At 44.9% G+C, this 24,132-nt stretch overlaps 2 protein-coding genes across 3 annotated transcripts in view; both read left to right on the plus strand.

The window, feature by feature from the left end:
• The window catches only part of PIP5K1B (phosphatidylinositol-4-phosphate 5-kinase type 1 beta), a 318,684-nt gene that overhangs the window by 60,761 nt on the left and 233,791 nt on the right, over nt 1-24,132 (plus strand). The gene's annotated exons all lie outside the window — the stretch shown is intronic.
• On the plus strand, nt 19,931-22,543 carry PABIR1 (PP2A Aalpha (PPP2R1A) and B55A (PPP2R2A) interacting phosphatase regulator 1). The gene has a single exon (XM_043566260.1). It carries the CDS (start codon nt 20,062-20,064, stop codon nt 20,923-20,925), a length of 864 nt encoding a protein of 287 aa, XP_043422195.1. The 5' UTR covers nt 19,931-20,061; the 3' UTR covers nt 20,926-22,543.

Below are 24,132 nucleotides of genomic sequence, written 5' to 3' on the forward strand. Positions count from 1 at the left end.
CATTTCCAAGACCTACAACTACTTCGGCGTGAGTGAGGTGTGAGATTCGTGTGGGAACATGATGAGGCAGAGCATTTAACCTTCCTCTGCCTCAGTTCCTCATTTAGTGAAACAAAGAAAACGTTAGCCACCTTTTGGGTTCTTGTAAGTTTTAAATGAACTACCCTAAGTAAAATGCTTAGAAAGGGGCTTATGTGGGAAAATCACTTGAGACACCTGGGTGGCTCAGTCGAGCAAGCCTCCCACTTCGGTTCAGGTCATGATCTTGTCGTTCGTGAGTTCGAGCCCCACGTCGGGCGCTGTGTCGACAGCTCGGAGCCTGGAGCCTGTTTCGGATTCTGTGTCTCCCTCTCTCTCTGACCCTCCCCTGCTCGTGCTCTGTCTCTCTCTCTCAAAATCAAATAAAACATTTTTAAAACAATAAAAGAAAAAGCACTTAACAAACGTCCGCTATCGATGAAGACAATCACAGTCCTGTCATGTGAGGTTTGAAAAGTAGGCAAGGTCCACATAGAGAAGGAATTTCAGCATCCTAATGCTGGCATGGGGAAAATTGTAAAGGAATTTTTTTTTAACGTGCTTCACAGCTTCGTAGGTTTATAAACTCTGTGTCATCCTTTTTCAAGGCTAATGAGACCCTCGTGAGTTGACTCATCCCACTCACAATCACCAGATTGATGAAAAGGGCCACCTTATTCATGTACGTGCAAACGTGAAAGTACTCATCACACCGCGATAACATGGCCATGGGGTGGTGTATCTTCCTCCCACGAATGGGCCAACTTTTCTTCAGCTCGTCTGTTAAGGTCAGATGGTCTGTAGGTGAGGATGAGGGTCAGAGCAAATGCAGAGCAACATTCGAAGGGCTGGTTTCAGCAGATGATGTCGACCCCGTGGGTCAGTCCGGCTCATGAACTACGTGTCTGTTAGATGAAGATTCTCCGAATACGGGGTCCAGGGCCCCACCTTCTCTGGAGAAGCTCAAGACGCCACACTTCTCTTCTCTCTCCTTTGATACATGTCCATCTTTTCTGATACATTTGTCCCCCCGCTTTTTTCTTTCTTTACCTTTGTTTCAGCTTACTTGTAGGAGATGTCGTGGTTTTCCAGCTTATCTGGATTCTCTTTAAGGTTGGCTGCTCTTTGATGAGGCTTTGGGGTTTGCTTAATCTCAACAGTAAAAGTCTCCATAGTGGTCAGTTTTTCATTGTGTGCACGAGCTAAATGGTGGATTATTTCTGGGAGTATGTATTCATTTGAGCCCATCACCCATGGAGGGTGAATTCAGAGAGCTATTAATGATGTAGAATGGCCTGTCCATTTCTTGATGTCATTGTATTTCCCTAATCTGTTGTTCTGGTCACCTCTCCCACTAAACTGTGGAATCCATTATATCCGGGGACCCGTAGTAGAATGAATGAGTTGGTAGGGTAAGAGTTGTATCTTAAAGTTGTTGTATTTGTATCGTAATGAACATTCTTTCATCAGAGTACTATTGTAGGACTTCAGCCTTTTAGGATCTTTTACTGAATGCTTTAGGAATAGAAACATTTATTTTACTGGATTTTCATGCTACCATTTAAAGCTATAGTGTTATTTTATACATTTTTATCAAGCATTACAAGGTCAGGCTGATTAAGCAATACTTAAAACAAAAAGTAATGTTAAGACAGAATTATTCTAGTTATCCTTGGTAAAGTAAATCTTTTCTTGCCCTCATGTCCGTTATGTGATCTCCTAATCCTAAATAGCGACGTATCCAAAAAAAATCGATCTTAGGTTTCCAACTGTAATCACGTTGATTTCTTTAATCATAGTTATTAAAAACATGGAAGCATTTTACATGTTCGTGTGTATTTTAAAATAAAACTAGTGTTTTTTAAAAGGTGGAGAAGGCCCATGTAAATTTGCTGCCTTATGGAATATATGTTCTGAATATTGTTCTTAAACATTGAAACAAAAACGCTTTGATGGAATGCTACATTCAGGGCTCATTATCTTGAATTCACTTGCAGGTCATTTGTTCTCGACTGTTAAAAAAAAAAGTGAATGTTCTTGCTCCAAAGGAAATTTTTGCTCCAAAGGAAATCAGTGACAATTGTTCCTAACGGGTGCTTATTTAAAACGGAGAGCTCTGGCAAAAATAAAAATGAAAGCTCTGCGAGAGACTGCACTCATAATTTTTAATGTCTCAGACGTTACAGATGTTGACATTTTGATGAACCAGAGCCTGCCTCCAGTGTTATTTTAGTGGTCTGTTCCATGGAGCTGTGAGAGATGAGACAGTAGTATCATGAAACGTTTATTAAAATGCTTACAGTGCACGGAAAAGTTGGGCGTGGCTTGTGCCCCACTGAATTCTGTGCTCTAGCAAAAACATCGTATAATAATGTTCTGGTCCATATTTATGTTAATGCAACATGGAGATAATGGGGGTTCTTCCTCACTTGGAATAAACTAAAAGCAAAATTTCAGCAACTTTCAGCAACAGTACCAGACCTACTGCTAAAAATGCAAGGCATGTTTTTCTTCTTCTTTTTTTTTTAATTCTCCAGGAAAATAATAGGACCTACAGTGTTTAGGAAGAAATAGAATTTCGTATGGCTGTTTTGTGTATAGGTAGATACTAGATCATATAAAGCGATTTCTTCATTGATTGCAAAGGACCAAAAAAAGCACATGAAAGAAAATATCCTATTTGTTAATAGCTTTTTAAAGGCAGGCAGGCAGGCAGGCAGGCAGGCAAGCAAAGAAAGAAAGAGGAAGGAAGGAAGGAAGGAAGGAAGGAAGGAAGGAAGGAAGGAAGGAAGGAAGGAAGGAAAGAAAGAAGGAAGGAAGGAAGGAAGAGAAAAGCACTACATTTTGTTACCTAAATCTCAGTTTGAGGAGAGCTATAATACCAAGGTTGGAGTAGATGTAGAGAACACTCTGTTGGGAGCATCGATTGATGTACACTTCTTCAAGGGCGAGGGTGTTCATCAGAAGCCTTGAAGTACATAACTTCCCATCTAACAGTTCCACCTCTGGGAATTTAGCCTAAGGAAAGAATTGAACGATGGGGCCTTAAATAAATAAATACACACACACACACACACACACACACACACACACACACACACACACTGATATTCGTTGTAGCATTGTTTGTAAAAGCAAAAATTGGAAACTTCTCCAATTTCCGTGAAGATGATCAGATTATGGCTCTTTTATCCCTGAATACTTTAGAGCTGCCTACAACGATACTATGGAAAGATGGCGTAATATGGTAAGTTAGTTAAAACCTAGTGTGGATAATACAGTGGCATTGATGGTTACAGAAAAAGAGTGTTAGAGCTCGGGTACCTGACAAAATTAACAGAAGCTATCACTGGATAGTGGATGGCAAGAAATCTTTGTTCTTGGCTTATGTTTTTTCTTTGCTTATTTTTTTATGTCAGGAATAGAGACTTTATAAGCAAAACCATTTTGTGAAACTTACCTTTGACTATCACTTCTATATGAATAATTGGATGAGCATCGCAAAGATGTTAAATAATGTTCAACATAGCACTATTAACGGTTTTTAAAGAAAAATTTTTAAATGTTTTTTTATTGGTTTGAGAGAGAGCACGTGCAGGGAGGGGAAGGGAGAGAAACTGAGAATCCCAAGCAGGCTCCATGCTGAGCAGTGCAGGGCTTGATCTCAGGACCGTGAGATCATGACCTGAGCTGAAAACAAGCGTCAGATACTTCCCCGTCTGAACCACCCATGTGCCCAATGGTTCTAAAAAGTTTTAACATATATATCCCCTCTTGTCAGGAATTTAAGTAGGAAAGTAATGGTATAACAATGGTAAAGCATGGCATAACAATGCTTCATAGCCACTGAAATTATAGATCTGTATGTATTGATACGGAAAAGATGTTCACATCGTGTAACAAGGAAAAGGCAGGGTAACAAACATTGTGGGTAGGTAAGGAAGGTAGGTATGTAGACAGATAAAAGTCTGCAGTGTTTTACATGATAGTCACACTAGTAGTCCTTTCTGTGTGATGGGATTATGGGTCATTTTCAACTTGTTCTATGTCTCTTTATTTTTTCAATTGTTTACAACGAACAGATATTCCTTTGATTACTGGGGAAAGTAAAAATCAACAAAATTAGAGGCAAACAAGGAGAAATTACCACAAAATACTATGAGATATGATGGGACATTCTGTGGAGATAGATGAGTGGGTGGTGTTTCTAGGAAAATGTACTTTATCAGAGTGGTTCCCAGCAGAGAGATCCGAAGTCAATAACCACGTAAGAAATGAAAAACTTACCAAAAGGTGCTTTATGAATTCAAAGTGCAAGCCCAGATGGCCTCAGTAAATTCTTCCAGCATGCAAGGATATTATTAAATAGGGTGAAGTTACAAATTATTGCAAGGGGCTTTCGTGCGGGACATTTGTTGTAAACCAGAACTGTTCTGCGTAAACCTGGATACATTTTCCCACCACGATTTCAGTGTTTTCTAAGCGTACGGCAAAAGTCCAAACTTGGGAGTTTAAGATGTTAAAGCGATCTTTATGCCAGAGCTTCGCACTGGTAGCGTGTGTGCATATGTGCGTGCGTTCATTCACACACACTGAACATCAGTCATGCTTATGAATATTGATGCAAAACCCCTCCGTGAAATACCACCAAATAGAATTTAGCAGCACATTAAAGAAGTACCATAATCGAGTGGGGTGCATCCCAGGAATGTGTGAGCTTGGTTTCACACTAGACCAAAAAAAGAAATCTGTGTGTTCATCTTTCAGTGCCAAAAATGCTTTGCTCTAATTCAACGTCCAGTGATACATTGATTGTGGCAGTGGTTACGTGACCGGACACATTTGTCAAAACTCCTTAAACTGTATTCTTTATGAGGGTGAATTTTAGGGATTGCCTGGGTGGCTCAGTGGGTTGAGCGTCCAACTTTGGCTGAGGTCACCATCTCCTGGTTCTTGAGTTCGAGCCCCGCGTCCGATTCGGTGTCTCCCTCTCTCTCTCTGCCCCTCCCCTCTTGAGCTCGCTCTCAGAATAAATAAGCTTAAAAAGAATTAAAACTTGGTACAATTAGAATAAGTAGAATTCATTACTTGTTGCTTTATTTTAAATCTCTGGCCTCATGCCACACCAGCATCATATTTTGTGAAACACGGGGCACAGTCCCCTGTAAATCAAATGTGTGCTAAGAATGCTCACTTTTGGCGAAATTAGAAACCTGACTAGAAGGGACGAGCCAGAAGATGAGAAAAAAACAAAAACGAAACAGAACATCGGAGTGGAGGTTGCAAACTTGACTATTATTTGTAGGTGTTTGAAGTGCACACCTGGAAAGTAGGGAATCGGTGGAAAAAGAGAATCAGTGTGGCCAGTTGGAACTGGTGCCTGGTGGGGGAAGCGGCAGGAAGAGAGGAAAAAAGTGGATGCATACATCATCCGCTACCACAGGTGTCTGAAGTATCGCCCACCATCATTCATAGGCAGTGCCCCACACCTGGCCCCTGCAAGGCAGTGCAGGACATTCTTTCACCTGCAGGACATGACTTTTGTCCTCAGCTAGAGAGCATGTGGCCAGAGACAGGGGTTGAGCATACATAAAAATGGCAAGGACCTTACGAAAAGAGAAGAGGAGTGACAATTGTGGGGCCTAAGGGTTGAGCTTAAGCCAGACTTTCCTTTTTGTTTTTTTTAATCGGTATTAGTGTTAGCTTTTAATTTTTTTTTTTTTGATTAGTGTTAAAATGTGTTTGCTCTTCACTTTTTAAAAAATTGAACATCTGTAGGGGGCTCTGGGTGGCTCAGTCGGTTGGGCGTCCGACTTCAGCCCAGGTCATGTTCTCACGGTTCGGGAGTTCGAGCCCCGCGTCGGGCTCTGTGCCGACAGCTCGGGCCTGGAGGCTGCCTCGGATTCTGTGTCTCCCTCTCTCTCTCTGCCCCTCCCCCGCTCATGCTCTGTTTTTCTCTGTCTCAAAAATAAATAAACATAAAAAATTTTTGAAAAAAAAAGAATAAATGTTAGAAGAAAATTTTTAAAAAATTGACATCTGTAGACTGTGAGAGTCCACAGTTTTAGAAATCTGGATTTTCAACCCCCCCCCTTTGTTTAAATGTTTTATTTTATTTTTGAGACAGAACAAGTGGGGGAGGAGAAGAGAGAGGGACAGAGGATCTGAAGTGGGCCCTGCACTGACAGCGGAGAGCCCGATGTGGGGCTCGTACTCACAGATCGTGAGATCATGATCTGAGCTGAGGTCAGACTCTGAACCACCCAGGCGCCCCCAACCTCTTGAATAACTGGAGGCTCCAGCATCCACGGCCACTCTCCTCTGCAGGGGCAGCCGTCTGTGGGAGCTGACTGGCAGCTGCCTGCTCTCCTGAGATGCCCGAAGGTTCTCCAGTCTGCTGAGTGCAGTGCTGTCTCCCAGTGCTCTCGTCCATCTATCCGTCTGCCCTTGGAAGCAGTTCAGTTGCGTCTCCCAGTGTTGTTGATAAACTGAAGAGCGATACAGGGCAAACTGGGTTCTTAGTGGTGAAGCCGTGTCCATGGGAATCGACTAGTCTTCCTGTTGGGAAAAGTGATGGAAGAAAAATTGGAACAAACAATAAGATTTTTACTGCATTGAACACACAACTTGTTCATACCCAGTGATAATGTCCTTAATTCCCCCATCGTAGTTTTCTCGTGGAAAAATTGTTATTTTTTGAAATACCAGATGGAGGGTTCGTCTTGGCGGGGAACTGGCCATCGCCCACCTCTTCCTCAACATTCTTCCTTCCGGGTTCTGCGGTTTGTGCAGAATTGCTTTTAGGCCAGGGTGATCCTTCTCTTCTTTGACGCATCATTAAGGTTAATTGAGCCTTTGGATTTTATACATTCCACAAGCAAATTCTACTGAACGGGGCAGGCTTTCACTGTCGTTTATGCCATGGAACTTTTTGCCTCTTGTCTTCTGTGTCTGGCGGCCAGATGTGTTGGGTATTCGAGAAGCAATAGCAGCAGTGGCCTTTTGCCTACATTTTTCTAGAAGGAAGGTGGACGGTTTTATGTTGTCAGTCATGGAGCTGGTTCAGTGTCAGTAGCGCCCTGAAACTATGGCTGTTCTTGATGAAGAAAAGAATGAGGTAATTTCCCCCAGATCTGACTGATCTAGAGCTAAAGGTTATTTTATAGACTTTAAATAAATATTTGCAATCTGTTACTGGTGTCCTCCTCATTCACCTCCTCCACCACGGCAGGCTTTTTCTCTCGATTATATATATTTTTTCCTTTCTTCTTTGTACCACCCACATTTCTCTTACCAATAGTCTTTTCTCAGGAGAGAAAAAAAAGTTTAAGCAAGTCCCATCCCGTGACCCATCGTTGGTGACATTTTATTGCTTGTTTTCCTCTCCGTGTACGTGAAAGCACCGCGCACCCGGGTTCTCAGTCTGAATCAGCCAGGTTCTTCAGTGCTTAGTCTGTGTGGCTCCCCCCACCCCCACCTTTGTCACCTCCTCCTCCGGGCCCGGCTCCTTCCATCTTGATTTTTTTTTTTTTTTTGGCACTCTCTCCCTCTGCCTCTACCAGAGTCCTCTCCCCACGGTTACCAGGTGTCTCCCAGACACTAGAAATGCCCCCCCCCCCCAATCCTTCTATTCTTCAGCATTTCCGCCACATGGGACAAGTGTCAGATGTCCCATGTGTAACCAGCAGCACTCGTGGGATGTGCGCAGAACTCTTTATTTTTGCCTCTTGGTGTAAATTTATTCAACGGGGAAAGGTCTGCTCTTGTGAATGTGAGACCCAGGAACCTTTCCGCTCGCTCGTGGGCGGTGAAGTGTTCTCCTGTCACTTGAAGTCACTGTCTGCAGCTGGTGTCGCAGATGTTGGGTGCCTTGCAATTGGCAAAGAGTCCAACTTCACGTTAGGGGCTCCCCTCCCTGGGTGGGGGGTGGCCGCAGGCAAAGCTGCTGGGCTCCTGAGGAGGGCATGTTTGTCTCGTCCCCTGCCGTTGGCCATCTTGCTGGGGCTCTGACCTCCCTGGGTCAAGGCAGGGGGAGGAAGGAATCCAGGTGATAGAAGAACAAAAATTCTCGGTCAGAGGTCTTACCCAGCTGGTACTACCATAAGATGGCTTCTCGTGTTCCGGGTTCAGCCAGTTAAACCAGACTCTCTGGACGTGTTTTGGGTTCAAGGAATCTTCACAGACCATGGGTCCTTCCTCTCAGCCGAAAGCAATCTTGCTCGTCTCCAGAACTCTTCGTACTTTGATAAGGACTTGGGAGCCGTAGAGGTGCTCTCTCCGCCTCCCCCCGTAGTTTCTAACCGTTGGAGCACATCAGACTCACTCGGGGGCAAAAAAAAATTAATAGAAATTCCAATACCCCGCCCCCGGCCTCGTGAGTAGGAATCTCCGGACTGGGACTCTGTTGTGTTTGTTTTTCAAAATTCCACAGGTCATCCTGATGCTCCCCGAAGGCGGAAGACACAAGAGCTAGCCTGTATTATATTTACTCATTTGCAACCTACCTCCTTCCCGGACTCTCAACTTCCTTCGGGGTCCTTTTCATCTTTGCAACACCCTCTACAGAGACTTAATCATAACAGACTCTGAGGACGTGTTTTGTGGCACGAAGAAATTTGAAATCTCAGCGTTCTGGCAGAGAAGCTGTGTTACCAGCATTGGTTCCGTCTTCAGATTGAAGTGTGCAGTTTTAGTGCTCAGTAAATATTGGATGATTTGCTGGCCAGGTAGTCAGTGCCCAAGAAGGAGAAGCAGGAGACAACAATCTAAGTAAATAAGATATGATCCTGGTTTGGGTTCCAGGATCTCTTTTGAGGAGTGTCCTGTCGGGCTGTGTTCTAAGAGCTTTGTGCATATCACCTGCATTACTGTTCACCACAATCGGCTGCTAGAGGGACTGTTCTCATTTTTTAGGTAAGAAAAGTGAGGCTCAAGGAGGGGTAAGTAACTTGATCCCCAAGGTCACACCTTTGTAAGTTACAGTCAAGATTTAAACCCAAGCTTTCTGACTTCAGAGCCCAAGTTCTTTTTAAATATTTTTTTAATGTTTATTATTTTTGAGAGAGGGAGAGAGACAGAGCGTGAGTTGGGGAAGGGCAGAGAGAGAGGGAGACAGAATCGGAAGGAGGCTCCAGGCTCCGAGCTGTCGGCCCAGAGCCCGATGCAGGGCTCGAACTCACAGACTGTGAGATCATGTCGTGGGCCGAAGCTGGACGCTCAACTGACTGAGCGATCCAGGTGCCTCTAGAGCCCAAGTTCTTAGATTCTGTGTTAGAGCACTTTTCACTGAAGGCAGGGGAGGGGGGAGTAAAGCTTTAGAGAAATTTGGGGAGATACTAGGGTTACCCGCCTCCTCCCTTCCCTCCCTTCTGCCCTCCTTTTCCATGTGCCTTGCTCTCTGTAGTCGGCCTGCCCGCACTCTTGCCCTTGAGGAGCATTAATGAAAGAATCGAGGAAGAAGAAGAGGGCGTATGGACCTTGATGCGATGATTTCAGTTGATTCACTCCGGCAGTGTTGAGGCAAACTGGGTAGGAGTGGAGGCATCCTACCTGACCAAGCCTCACTGGAGTCCTGGCATTGGGGGTGGGGCGCGTGGGGGAGGGGGCGGGGACCCAAATGCTTTCGCAACAAAGGCAGAAGGGAAGGACACAAGGTACTAAGAAGGTAAAACCGAGGACATGGAGTGAGCAAAGACAGGAAGGAGAGGAGAGATCTAGATGGTGTGGAGTTTTGACTTGCGGGGGGAGATTGTGGTGTAACTCATTGTTAACACCAGCAGACTGGGGGAGGGGAAGAGTGAATTGGTTCATCGAAAGGTGTGAAAAGTCCACGTGGGGACAATGCCTTGTAGGTGGTTACAGATTCCAGGCTCAAGGAGGGTCAGCCATATCTGGGGACAGAAATGTGAGAGCCATCAGTACAGTGGTTGCAGTGAAAACCATGGCCGTGGATGCTGTTGCTTGGAGAAGGACTCTGAGGTGCAAGGGAAATGCACGGGGCAAACATCGCAAAAATAATCTGTACAAATTTAATAAAACATCCTGACTCTGTCCATCCTGGATGCCTTTTTGAGCCTGAAGAAATCGTTGGCTCTCGCTGAACCTCGGTTTACTTGCTGGTCAAGTTTGGTACGCCTCATTTCTAAAGCCTCCTTCCGATCGGATATTCTGCCATTCTGACCCTTGGCACTGGTGCTCATGACTGCTTTGGGATAACAGGGCATTTAGTAATGGCCTGATTTTATAAGGTCGCTAGGACCCGTGAGCCCTTGCAGTTCATGGAGCCCTCATCTGTCTGGCAATCAGAACGATGGTCCTGTCCACGTCCAGTCCACTGACCTTCTTGGAAGATCACTCGGAGTACCATTAATGGGGCAGGTGTGAGGAATCCAAGGGTATTTTTTGAGAGGCAGTAGGGGAGATTAAGAGCTCACCTCTGGGGGCGCCTGGGTGGCTCAGTCAGTTGAGCATCCAACTTCAGCTCGGGTCATGGTCTCGCACCTGTGAGTTCGAGCCCCCCATCGGGCTCACTGCTATCAGTGTGGAGTCCGCTTTGGATCCTCTGTCCCCCTTTCTCTCTGCCCCTCCTCTGCTCGCTGTCTATCAGAAAATAAGCATTAAAAAAAACCCCACTCACCTCTGGGCTCCCATTCCTTTACCTGTACCGCTTAACCGGTTATGTCACCTCAGGCAACTTAGCCTCCTGAGAACCTCTATAAAATGAGGATAATAATCCTAGAGGTGGTTTCGGGTCTGAACAGGGTGATACACAGTACTTATAAGGGTCCCTGGCATGCATGCCTTCACTAAATATGTTACTATTCTACGATGATGACAATGATAAAACCATTGGTGGAAAGCATCTTAAGAAATCAATCTTAGGGGCACCTGGCGGGATCAGTCGGTTAAGTGTCCGACTTTGGCTCAGGTCTTGATCTCGCAGTTCGTGGGTTCGAGCCCCACGTTGGGCTCTGTGCTGACAGCTCAGAGCCTGGAACCTGCTTCAGATTCTGTGTCTCCCTCTCTCTCTGCCCCTCCCCACTCATGCTCTGTCTCTCATTCTCAAAAATAAATAAACATTAAAAAATTTTTTAAAAATTGATCTTAGACTTTTGGCTTTCAAAAGGAGAGAGAAAGAAAAATCTGTACCATTTCCTAATAGGGAACTTTCAGAGGGCTGAACCCCACGGGTGGTAAAAAATATACTTCCTGTTAACAAATGGACTTGCGTTCGGTTTAGAAATTAGCTGGTGTAAAACTGGAGGAATCTGAGCACCCCTGCCCTTAATACTTGTTCTGTTTGCTACGTTTACTTGTCCTGTTACCCTTAAAGGACTGTGGGTACAAAGAAATAAATCATAGACGTCCCTCTGTGTCAGAGAGGTTAAGGGACTCTTGGCTACACATTGGTCACCTTCTAAAGCCAAAAAAAAAAAAAAAAGTGTCCCTGAATCATGTTGCTTCTCAGCCTCTAAGTCTGGCTTCCAGCTTCTTTGGAACATTTGACCTGCTCCTCAGAACATGCCTACGGATGTCAGCCACCTGGAGGGAAAGACACATCTAGAGGAATGGTGACTCCTGCAAACTTCTCGAACCTTTCTGCAGTTCCTTCCCCTGTACTTCTTTCTGCTTGTTTTGTCCGAAAGAGGCCGTGTTCAACCTGTTTGTCGGGCATCGCCAAATATGTGTCCCTGCGCAGCTCATTATATGCCAGGAAGGACAGTAGCATGACAGCAGTAATTCAAAACAGGGTTTAAAATGAATAAATAAGAATAAGCCACTGGGATTAGTCGCCATTGAAAAGTTGAGAGCGACCAGGGAGGGTAGCCGCAGCCTCTGGGGATTAACAAATGGCTTGCTGTAGGAAATAGTATTCACTGATCCGGCCACATTTTTACTTTTTTACTTACTGACGGCCTTTCTACCGCCCTGGGATCTGTCTCTCCTCAGACCCAGTAAAAGTCTTAGGAAGGAGGTTTATTCTTATTTCTCCTTGTCAGAAACTGTCAACCTGACCGATGATGAACCTTTCCATTCATACTTTTTTAAACCACAGAAAACGTCTTTTTCTAAAAATGACGACAATCTCAGGGAAGAAGCCAGAGAGAATTTTCTTGCAGAGAACCAAACTAAAAGGCGACAAAAAAAAAAAAAAAAAAAAAAAGGGAGCCTTCTGGTGAGAGGGGTGGAAAAGTGGGGAGGACCACTTCGTGATCATGGCACTGGGAATTGTAATAGAGAGGAACCCGTTGGTACAGGGCTTTTACTGTTTGTAAGGCCTAGTATAGACCTCATGCCTTTGATCCTTACGAAGAGGTTGTGTCCCCACTTCATAGATGAGACAAGCGAGGCCCAGAGAGGTTGACAAACTTGCCCAAGGTGATAGAACTACAAGTATAGTAGTCTGACTCCAGATTTGGCACTTTTTCCCTGCGGTCGCTCTATGTACTGATTTGTCGAGCCTTTCTGGAGGCTTCTGAGACACGCAACTGGAAGGCCCAAGTACGTACACCCAACTAGATTTGTAGCCTTTGCGTGTTTTGCAGCGAACTTTATACACGATCCAAAAAGCCTTGAATTATTGTTTCCTTCTTGCCAGATGGATCACTCCTGCGAGTGAAAGCTAGCAGACAGGCAGAGAGAAGCGTATAGCCACAGAAAGGTACACCCGTGCTGGCCTTGGCTTACAGTCTAGAAGTCTGGCCAAAGTGAAGGCACCAAAAAATGGATGCTGCCTAAAACACATAAAACCAGTGAGGGACAAGTGAAGTCAACTCCTTTTTCTCTTCTGTTGCAAGACTTAAGGCGGTAGAGTGTGGGGGCTGGATGGCTCTTTGTAATATCTTCCTTGATGTTCTCCTTTGGGCAAACTGAACAAAATAACTACAATTCACATTTACTTCTTTACTTGAACTTTGCTGAGGGTCTAGTCTATGAGGCTTCTTCCATTAAGGCTTTGAGGCCCCTTTATACCATTTGGCCCGTGTGCATATGATGGGCCTTGCTCTGTGTGAGTGTTCTGATGGCTTTCAGTGGTTATGAAAAATAAAACGCAAGAGTGTTTAATGTTTATTTTTCTTTGAGAGAGAGAGACAGAGCACGATCGGGGAAAGGGCAGAGAAAGAGGGAGACACAGAATCCGAAGCAAGCTCCAGGCTCTGAGCTGTGAGCACAGAGCCGGACACGGGGCTCGAACCCATGAAGCTCAAGGTCATGACCTGAGTTGAAGTCGGATGCTTAACCAACTGAGCCACCCAGGTGCCCTGACTGCTCTGATTTTCTAATCCTTGCTGTCACTTTAAAGTTTTTTTTTTTAAGTTTATTTATTTATTTTTGAGAGAAAGAGAGAGAGAGAGAGAGAGAGAGAGTGAGTGAGCAGGGGAGGGTCAGGGAGAGAGGGAAAGAGAGAGGATGCCAACCAGGCTGGAACTCATGAGCCACTAGATCATGACCTGGGCCAAAATCAAGAGCCAGCCGCTTAACTGACTGAGCCACCCAAGCGCCCCTTACCGGAAAGTTTTTAGGGATTAGGTGAAGCAACCTTGAGGGTAAACACTGTAGAGCATATCTATACTTAGCATACTCTCAGTAATTAGAGATGGAATGGTTGATCAGTTTCTGATGTCATCTTGTGTTTATTTTTCTTTCATAAGAATAACTAAACAAGTTCCTTGTGGTCAAAATCATGTCCTTAAATACAGTTCTCATTCTTGCCATATATGAGGACAGCCCCTGCCAATTTCCTGGACTCCATTTACTTTGACCATTCTATCTCATGAATTCAGCTAGGGGGGGTGGGGGTATCACAGAGCTGACTTTGAACAAATACACAGTTGAGAAAGTCCAAGGCTATGAAATGGGCTTCGTTTCCTCCTTCCTGCTTTCTTAGAAGTGACCAGCTTTGAGGGCACTGTGGGAACAGGACCACGGAGAGGCAGCGGTTGTGTTGATGATCCGTAACCAGCTTCAGACAGGTATCCAGTGCTTACGTGAGGCTGCTGGTGTTTATGACCCCAGTGAAACGTAGCTTGAGGAGTGAGTGTATGTGTGTGTGTTGGGGGGGGGGTGGGGGGCAGTGCATGTGTGTCTTTGTCCATCCTTCCGGCTGGCAAGGCCGGCTAGCTGTTCTTAGGCTGATACTGTTGTGTGTCAGAGAGATTTGGAAGAGATTCTAGTTTAAACTCGTGATTAGTGTGTGAACAGAATATCTTCCTTTCGATTGAAATACATTCTTACTCTCTTCCACCCTCCACTTACATTTCAGCTTCCCATTCTCTTCGTCTGCATCAGTAACATTTTGAGGTCGATGATTCCTGATTCCTTATACGGTACAGTGTATACATTTCAAGTATTGAGTTTAATGAATTTTCACATGTGTATATACCTCTGTAACCAGCACCCGTATCAGGAAGTGGAACACTTCCTTGTGCCCCTCTCCGTCACTTGTCCCAAAGGTAACCAGTATGTTGACCTTCTACCACTAGAGATGGATTTGGGCTGTTCTTGAACGTCATAAAAATGGACTCATAGAGGATTTGTTCCTTTGTGTTCGGTTTCTTCCATGAGGTATCATCCTGTAACTCACTCATGTTGTTAAATAAATAATTCCATTGTATAACTTTATTCACCCATTCGACCGTTTATGTACATGTGGGTTGTTGCCAGTTAGGTGCTTTTACAAATAATATTGCAAGGAACATTCGTGTACATGTCTTTAGGAGACGTAAGCATGCATTTCTCTGGGGTATATACCCGGGAGTGGAGTTGCTCAACCACAGGGCATACATATATTTCCTTCTGGTAGACACTGCCAGCATTTTTCCTAAGTTGTTGAACTAGTGGACACTGCTGAGTTTCTATACTTTGAAAGTCAAGTTTTCCTCTGCAGTATTTTTTTTCTGGGTTGGTGATGCTAGTAACTGTGAGATGTTGAGATATTTGTCAGTCCATCTAAGACTATACATATAGGGGCACCAGGGTGGCTCATTCAATTGAGCGTCCCACTCTTGACTTTGGCTCAGGCCGTGATCTCATAGTTCGTGGGCTCGAGCCCCTCTTATGGCTCTGCACTGAACACAGAGCCTGCTTGGGATTCTCTCTCTCCCTTTGTCCCTCTCCCCAACTCACATGCACTTCCTCCCTCCCTTCCTCCTTCCCTCTCTCTCCCTCTCACCAAAAATAAAAAAATAATAAAAGCATGTACACACACACGTTTGTATTTTAAATTCATTCAGTATGGATCCAGAGGTAGGTATTTGCCTTGCCATATGCTTGGGGCTTAATAGTGAAAAGCTGCCCCTAGGAATTAAAAGGAAACTATCTGTTGGTTTAAGAACATACAATATTAATCACAATAAAATTTAACTATTGAATAGAAATCTGCTTTTATGACTCAGGAGTGAGCATGAATATCAACTATCTATGTGTAGTATTTAATTCATACCAGAGTGAAACCAGGATGAATTGACTCAGGGACAGTCTCCTGAATCCTGCCTCTGGCATTATTCATTTGCAGCGGGCTGAATTGCATTTTATGGCGGCTGTTTTCTCTCATTTATCCCTTTGAGAGGAAGCAGTAACTAAATATATTAAACACTGCTTGGAGTCCTCAGCACTGAGCATTTTAATTCTATCAGGAGTGTATCAGCATATGATTGAAAAAGAATGGAAACTTAGGGCTTCAGTTTCTCAGTTCACCTAACCGTTAGTTCAGTAGATCAACCTGTGTGGTCTGGAGGGCACTTTAATAATAATGTCGATAAAAGAAAACAAATTGTCCAAGTAAGTACTCAGAATCAGTGTAAAAAAGGGGTGCGTGGGTAGCTCAGTCAGTTGAGCACGTGACTTTGGCTCAGGTCATGATCTTGCAGTTCTTGAGTTCGAGCCCCGCTTCAGGCTGTATGCCCACAGCTCAGAGTCTGGAGCCTGCTTTGGATTCTGTGTCTCCCTCTCTCTCTGCTCCTCCCCCACTCATGCTCTGTCTCTCTCTCTCAAAAATAGATAAACGTTATCTTTTCTGTGTAGAAAAGGCTGCTAAGCTGGAGTTTCAAACAATAGAACTTTCTTCCATTTCAATGGAGCTGTGCTAGGCCGTTCAGTCATTCATCATTCATTCACACAGGGATTCACAACTCCTTCTTGAGTCCGACGTACTAGGCCCTGTTCTAGGTACTAGGCATACAGCGGGAAATAAAGCGAAGGCCTTGTTTTTGTGGTTGTGGAGCTGATCTTCTCGAGGACAAGAGGCAAGAAAACTATATATGCAAATATGTCATTTGGCGCTCTAGAGGAAAATACAGACCACGTAAGGGGTATGGGCATGAGTGTAGGTTTGGTGTTGGGCGCCGCTGTTGCTTTTTATAAGGGACAGTCAGGGAAAGCCTCTCAATGACATTTGTGCCGAGACCTGAAGGGATTGACGTCCACTGGAAGAAGAGTAAGCCAGGAGGAGTGGGGAGCCTGCCTAGTGGGCCGAAAGACAGTAAGGGACCTCTGCAGTTGGAGGAAAGGCAGTGAGGGGGGCAGTATTTGGAGGCGGGGTCAGAGGGACAGCAGAGACCCACTGATCACATAGAGTTCTACAGACCGTTGTAAGGACATTGGCTTTTTCTCTGAATGAGAACTCACTGAAGGGTTCTCTTCAAGTCTTCCCTTGAGGATTACCTTGAACACTGGTTGGAACGGACTATAGAGACAGGGATGGGAACAAAGAAATGAGTAAAGATAGCTGGTAAGTGTATTCAGGCAGGAGCCAAAGGGCACAGGTGTTTGATTTTGTGCACTTACCACCATCTCTTTGCTTTACTGGTAAAGATCATTGTACTTGTCCAGACAAGGATGAACACAGTGTTGGCACATTTGAGCCACGTTAGTAATACTTTAATAATACGCAAATTAGCAATATGCCGTGGCTCTTGGGAAGTTCTGCCGTTAATGCTTTTTTCTATTTATCCAATAGCAGTGTCCTTCTGAAAGGTCTTCCTCTGGTCTCTCCTGTTTTTATTTAGTGTTGTACCATTCTTTGAGCCACTCACGCTCAAACTTGTCACCTGTGACGTCTCTCTCCATAGTCTCCAAACACAGGGGGTCAGATACTGTTGTTACCTGCCTGCCTTTCAAACCCATATCCTGTTTCTGCTTGAATTCAACTTGAGTTTAGACCCTCCTTTTCATCTCACAGCTGGCCATCAGATTCCCCTTGTCCACTCCGTGGAAAGGGTAGCAAAAACAATGCAGGGTTTGAAGCGGCATCTTGATTCAGATTGGGCCATCTTGGTTCTTCCACGTACCTCTTGGGCATTTTGCAATTTTTGAACCTCAGTTGTCCCTCTACAGAATGAGCATAACAGTGTCTAATTGGTAGGATCGCAGTGAGGATTACGGGGGACTGTGGACTGTTGAGAGTGCCCGGCAGGTCCGAGGAGTGGATTCTTTCCGCTTCCATCCTTCCAGCTGGCTCCATCCTTCAGCTTCCTGGCAGGGCCCAAAGCGTAGGTCTCATTGTCTTTCCTCTTGCCAGAAACCTTTCGTGGTTTCCTTTTGCCTCACAGGTTAAATATGGGCCCTTTTGCCTGGCATTCAGAGCCCCAGTTCTCTCCCCATGACTTCCGTTTCCAACTTTGCCCCCATTACGGTTCTTCTCCGTGTATTTCATGTAGAGCAAATTCACCATTTTTATTATCATGCTGTCACTTCTGTATGAGAACATCTTCACTCTGTTACCCTGTCTTGGGTCCTGTTGTCTTCACAGAGCTCACAATTGGAAATGGCTTGTCTCAGTCCTAAAACATCACTGCACTTGGAGGAGTCAGTGTGGTACCCCAGCTCTGGAGCCAGAAAAGCCAGATGCTTCTGTGTACTGTCATCCTGGGGATGTTGCCTAATTTCTGCATCTCGATTACCCTTGCAAAATGAGGACAATAATACCTCCTTGCTAGGGTTGTGGTGAGGACTAAGCAAGGGACTACATGTGAAGCAGTTTGAATAGTGTCTGACACTTGGGAAGCTTAAATCAGTTTCTATACAATTACAGGCATGAATAGCCAACATTATTGTATCATTAGGACCTGTATGTTATAGGGAACTCAAAATAAAAGCATTTTGAGATACAGTGGAGAAAGAGGCATGGACTAGGAACCAGAAGACCTCGTTCTAGTACTGGTTCCCATTACGAAATAAGCTGTGTGATGGCTAGTATGTCACTTAGCCTCTCTGGACCTTACATTCTTCCGCCGCAGAAAGAGAAGGATGAACAAAAATCTCTAAGGTTCCTTTCAGTTCAGATAGCCACACGGATATCTGATAGCCACCTGCAATTCAAATCGACCAAACCGGAACTCTTAATTTCCACTTTTTGAAACACACTCCCTCCTTATCTCCGTAAATGAATGATACTACCATCTATCAGTGTAAGAAACCTGTGGGTTGCCTTTGAATTGTCTGTTCCTTTCATCATCTACATCTAATCTATCTGCCTATCCTTTTGGTTCTACTTCCAAAACGGATCTTGGTTCCATCCCTCCGCTGCCTTTCTGCTTCCACTCTTGCCCTCTTTCAGCCTCGTTCCCACCGAGCCAAAGCGATATTTAAAACCTCCACCAGATAATATCACTCTTCTGCTTTAAAGTCCCCGGTGGCTTTTCATTGTACTTAGGATGAGATCCAAACTCTTGTATGTCCTCCCACCACTCTCCCTCTTGTGCTTCAGCTGCCGTTTTCTCTTTTCCTGCCCGCTCCCCAAACTCACGTCTGCCTTGGGCTTTGCTGCTTTCTGTGCTTAGAATATTCATCCCCCAGATGTGGACGCAACTTGTTTCTTGGATTTAGATCTCCGCTCTAATTGCCCCCCTCCCGCTAGTGCCTTATCACACCATCCTGTGTTTTCCTGAGGTTTACCACTATCTGAAAATAGCTTATTTATCTCTCTCTGGCTTCGGTAGAAATGAAACGCCTTCATAGTAGGGCCTTTTTCCTAGCAGTGCCTCGTACATAGTAAGAATGCAAAATAAAAATACATGAAGGAGTAAGTATAAACCCATTTTTAAGGAGCTATCACAGTTCATATTAAGCGGAGGATTGTGTTTGTAGTTTTCCAGTGTGAAGACTTGCCCTTCGTTTAATCTCTCCTACTGAATGAAGATTACTGGGCACACATGCTTGTGCTAGAAATAGGACCGTGAAACAGTATAACGACACATTGGTTTCTTCCCCTGACCTCAGTGGCTCTCCAATTTACCATTCTCTCCATCTCCTCTCCCACACCAACACCTTACTGCAAATACCATCTTCTGTGGCCTAGAGGACTGCCTCCCCTCCGGTCTTTTTCCTGTAGGTTCTAATCTCCCAACCATCCGGACTGCAGACAGCAGCCGGCGAGCTTTGCAGTTGCCGTACCCTTGCTTGAAATTTGAAAACCGAAGTTTTCCATTGTTCTCGGGATAAAGGCCAGAATCCGCCCTGGTCCGCTACGTCCTACAGGACGGCCCCCAGTCTCCACCGCAGCCCACGCTCCCTCCCTCCCCTCCTGGTTCCCGCCTGCCACCAAGCTGGTACCGCTTCCTGGACGGGTTCACTACCCAGCACCCATGTTGTCTCCTTCGGAACTCAGGATATTGTCCCTTCCTCGGGGAAGCCCTCCCTGGTGAGGCCAAGCTCCACTCCCCCTCATGCAGCCCCCTATCATCGACGACGTCTCTTTCAGTGCTCTGATTTTATAAGCGCACACTCTGGAATACGGTAGCCTTGTAAACACGCGTAGCCGCGAGCTCGCAGCTCAATAGCTAATTGCGGAAGAAACGTACTGAATAGTCGCCCGGCCGGTCCTCGCCCCTCCCCCTAGGGCTGCGCTGAGGCTGTTACGCATTAAGCAGGCGCCGCGGGGAGAGGAATCTCACCGCGCCTGCGCGAAAGGGCACGCATGCGCAAAAGAACGAGCCCGCTGACAGATTTGCGGCGGCAGCGGCGGCGGCGGCGGCCCTGGCCCTGGACTGCGGGGAATGGGAGTCCTAGGTCTCTGAGCGCCGCCCCCGCCTCCCTGCCCCCGACATGGCTCAGGAGAAGATGGAGCTAGACCTGGAGCTGCCTCCGGGTACTGGCGGGAGCCCGGCGGAGGGCGGCGGCACTAGCGCCGGCGGGGGCCTCAGGAGGTCTAACAGCGCCCCCCTGATCCACGGCCTCAGTGACACTTCGCCGGTGTTCCAGGCCGAGGCGCCGAGCGCCAGGCGGAACAGCACAACGTTCCCGAACCGCCACGGCCTGCTGCTGCCGGCCTCCCCCGTCCGCATGCACAGCAGCCGCTTGCACCAGATCAAACAGGAGGAAGGCATGGACTTGATCAACCGAGAGACGGTCCACGAGCGCGAGGTGCAGAACGCAATGCAGATAAGCCACTCCTGGGAGGAAAGTTTCAGCCTGAGTGACAACGATGTGGAGAAGTCCGCCTCCCCGAAGCGCATCGATTTCATTCCGGTGTCACCAGCACCGTCACCCACCCGGGGGATTGGGAAGCAGTGTTTCTCACCATCCTTGCAAAGTTTTGTGAGTAGCAATGGATTGCCTCCAAGTCCTATTCCCAGCCCAACGACTCGATTTACCACCCGGAGAAGCCAGAGTCCCATCAACTGCATTAGACCAAGCGTTCTTGGACCATTGAAAAGAAAATGTGAAATGGAAACTGAGTATCAGCCAAAGAGATTTTTCCAGGGCATCACCAACATGCTTTCTTCTGACGTTGCACAGCTGTCAGATCCCGGTGTGTGTGTATCTTCTGATACCCTTGATGGAAACAGTAGCAGTGCCGGATCTTCTTGTAACTCACCAGCGAAAGTCAGCACTACCACCGACTCTCCTGTGTCGCCTGCCCAAGCGGCCTCTCCATTTATTCCAGTAGATGAACTTTCATCTAAGTGATTCACCCACCCATCTGAGACTCGGGGTGTGTTTTTTTTTTGCAATGGAGAGAAAAATCAAGTTGGAGCAAGCACTGAACTTTGTCAATTAATTTGAGGCTCTTTCCTATCTGACCCTTTTCCTTTTTTTGGAATTTCCTGAAATGTTGTTATTCTAGAGAACTTTTATGTCAGGTTCCTGCGGGATGCCCTTGAATTCAGTGTAGTAATATTTTCAGACGTTTTCCCAATAAGTGTGTTGAAGCATACGTCTTTATGCTGCTAATATGTTTAAATACATATGTTATCCCTTGATTTTTTAAAATAATTGAGAGCTCTATTTATTTATGGGATTATTAAGTTCTGATGCAAATATAAATGTTGAATTAATCAGCATAGTAAACTGATGTTTTAGAATTCCATATTTCATGCCCACACTAATTTTTAGTATTACTTTTCAGTGATTGCTGATTTCTATTTGAAGAATAACTTACGTATTTACAGCAGTTTTTTAAAAAGAATGTTAGTTATAACACATCAACCCAGTGGTTGTCTCTTTTACCCAGGAGTCCTTGGATATTTAATTTTCTGGGTACATAAGTGGCTGGGAGGGGGAATGATGCGCAAAATATAAAAGCTTGCAACAAGTCTTTTAAAATTATATAATAGTAAACATTTAAGAAAAGCGTTTTCTAATGAAATTTTAATGGAAATTCTAATTAGTCATGCAAATATCGCTACAGAAAAGTTTAAAAAAAAATTTTTTTTTTTTTTTTTTAGACCAGAAAGTGCATTCTCTCGGGTATAATCCTGAAGTGACACGGGCCAGTGCCTTGCAGTCTCAGCCCACTGTACATAGACTGAGACCAGGTTCTTTTACCACTGCAAACTTAAAAGGTTTTCAAACATAGAAAATGTGGGAAGCTCTGTTGGACTTCACCAGGGCCCCCAGGCAGATAAAAGTCTCTCATTGATTGACACGCTTTAAAATATCCAGTTGTGCCTCAGTGAAAATCCTTTCCACCAAGGAGCCAGAGCAGCTTTTGGCCACCTTTCTGTCCTGCCCATCTGCCACCTTCGGGGTTTTCCCTGGCTCAGGAGGGAAGCAGCTGTTTCCTTGCCAACAGGTCCTTCCCCCCCACCTCCCAACGAACTAGGGCATCATCGGTTAGACAGAGGTACAGTGTAACTTGGATTTCTGACAGTGAGCAACCACAGAACCGTGGAGTCATGTCAGGAACCTCTAGTTAAAGCTGTAGCTGGAGTCGACTGCTTTGGGATTGCCGATTGATTCAGGGTCAGTGATGTGCAAGAGAAAAATCAGTGGAGGGTCACGTAGGTAAATCATTGCTTAACTTAGGTTTCGTTTAGGTAGAGTTCTGAAATGTTCTTTTCCTTGCCTTGTTACAACTAAGACAAAATACGGAAATATTTAATAACAAGCGTTTCTATATTATACTTCCTATATCTCCCTTTACTGGATAGATAGAAAGAATGGCAGCAGAAGGGGAAGGGGAAAAAATAAAAGAGAGACCAATACAAAAAGCTCCGACTTTCTTTAAGTGAACTGCTTACAGAGACTTTTAATGATTGTGTGGAATTTTTACAGCTATGAGAATAAATGGAACTGGTCAACTTTTGAAAGTTGCCTTAAGAATTCAGTGAAATTATGTCAAGGGTAAGATTGTTTATATAGGCTTAAAATTCTCTGTTCTGGGTAATAGTTCACATGCTTCAGTCTTGACCTTGTTCCTCAAATTCAAACCTATATATCCAGCTTCCTGTTGGGTACCTTAACCTGCTTCCAGAGCTACTTTAACCTCAGCATCTCCAAAACAGAATTTATCATCTTCTCATTGAACCTGTTCTTGAATTACCTAAATTGATGTCCTCACTCTCTGATTTTCTAAACTAGAAACCATGAGAAGCATTTTTGACTTTCCCTTTTTCCTGTCACATCCAGCTTAATCACTTAAGTTCTGTCTACTGAAATGAATCTCCAGCCTCTCCTCTTCTCTATTTCTTTTGCCTCTGATTGAGCTTATGTTCCAGCCTAAGGCGGTCTCCTCGCCCATTGTCTCACCTTCCTTTTGACCCAGTCTCCACACGGCCTCTGAAGTGATCTTTGTCCAGTAGAAAACTTGCTTTGTTTTCACCTTCCTGCTTGAAAACTTCCTTTGCTTCCCCATTTCCCACAGTTTAGGGAATGCTTTCTCTAGCCTGGCATGTAATAAGGTCCTTCATGAACTGGCCATCCTGGAAAACCACTGTACAACCCTGCTTGTCCTATCCCAATACACATCCTTCCTTCTCACTCTGCAAACACTAGACTACTTGATGGTCCTTAGATATGCCATGTACTTTCACGTGTTCGTGCCTTTGGATGGATTGTTCCTTCTCTTTAAAATGTCATTCCTATCCTTTTCCGCCAGGCAAATGCTTTGGTTCTTTTTATTGCCTGTTAATTTTAACCATGAAAGAATGTATACCTGCTGATTATAAAAATATTTAAACAATGCAGTTATCTGTGGAGTAAAAAAATGAAAGTCTGCCGTTTACTATGTAAGATTCATCTTCCCTTCCCCTAGGTAATTTCTGTTAATTCAGTATATATTGTACAAGGTGTTTTACTCCTCATTTCCACGTATATATGTATATAAATTCAGGAAACCAACATGTCATTGGCCTCTCTTTTCCTTTCTTTCCTCCTGTCTTCACCAAGTCTTAACTGATTTTCTCTTCCAGAATCTGTCACCTTACTTTTTTCTAAACTGCCACCCTGACCTAGGCTTCCATCATTTTCCTCTTAGACTTCCCAAGTAGCCTCCTAATTCCCACTTGTCCCTACGCCACTCACTCTGGTTGGCTATCCATTCGTTCTCCATACAGCAAGCAACTACAGTAATCCTTTTAAAATTGCACATGTGATCCTTCCATCCCCTAGCTTAAAGCTTTTCATTTGCTTCCCGGTGTACCAAATTGTATTGATTCTGGCCTAGGAGGCCCTAAGGGATCTGACCCTTGGTGCTCTATCCCCTTGTTTTCTGTACCCCATTCTCACTGGCCTGCTTTCTTGTTAAAGACAGCATCTTCTCTGCTATTTTATGGTCCTTTTGCCAGATCGTTTTTCCTGAAAGTATAGGGAAACCTTTATTTCTCTAAGCTTATTTTTCTATATGGTTGGTAAATTTTAAATCAGATGTAGCTCTAAGAGTTTATAGAGACCATT

This window comes from Prionailurus bengalensis, chromosome D4 (assembly GCF_016509475.1).
Source record: "Prionailurus bengalensis isolate Pbe53 chromosome D4, Fcat_Pben_1.1_paternal_pri, whole genome shotgun sequence".
Classification (NCBI taxonomy): domain Eukaryota; kingdom Metazoa; phylum Chordata; class Mammalia; order Carnivora; family Felidae; genus Prionailurus; species Prionailurus bengalensis.

Excerpts from the sequence above, each read along its gene's own strand:
- PABIR1 (XM_043566260.1), top strand. The coding sequence starts at position 20,062 with ATGGCTCAGGAGAAGATGGAGCTAGACCTGGAGCTGCCTCCGGGTACT.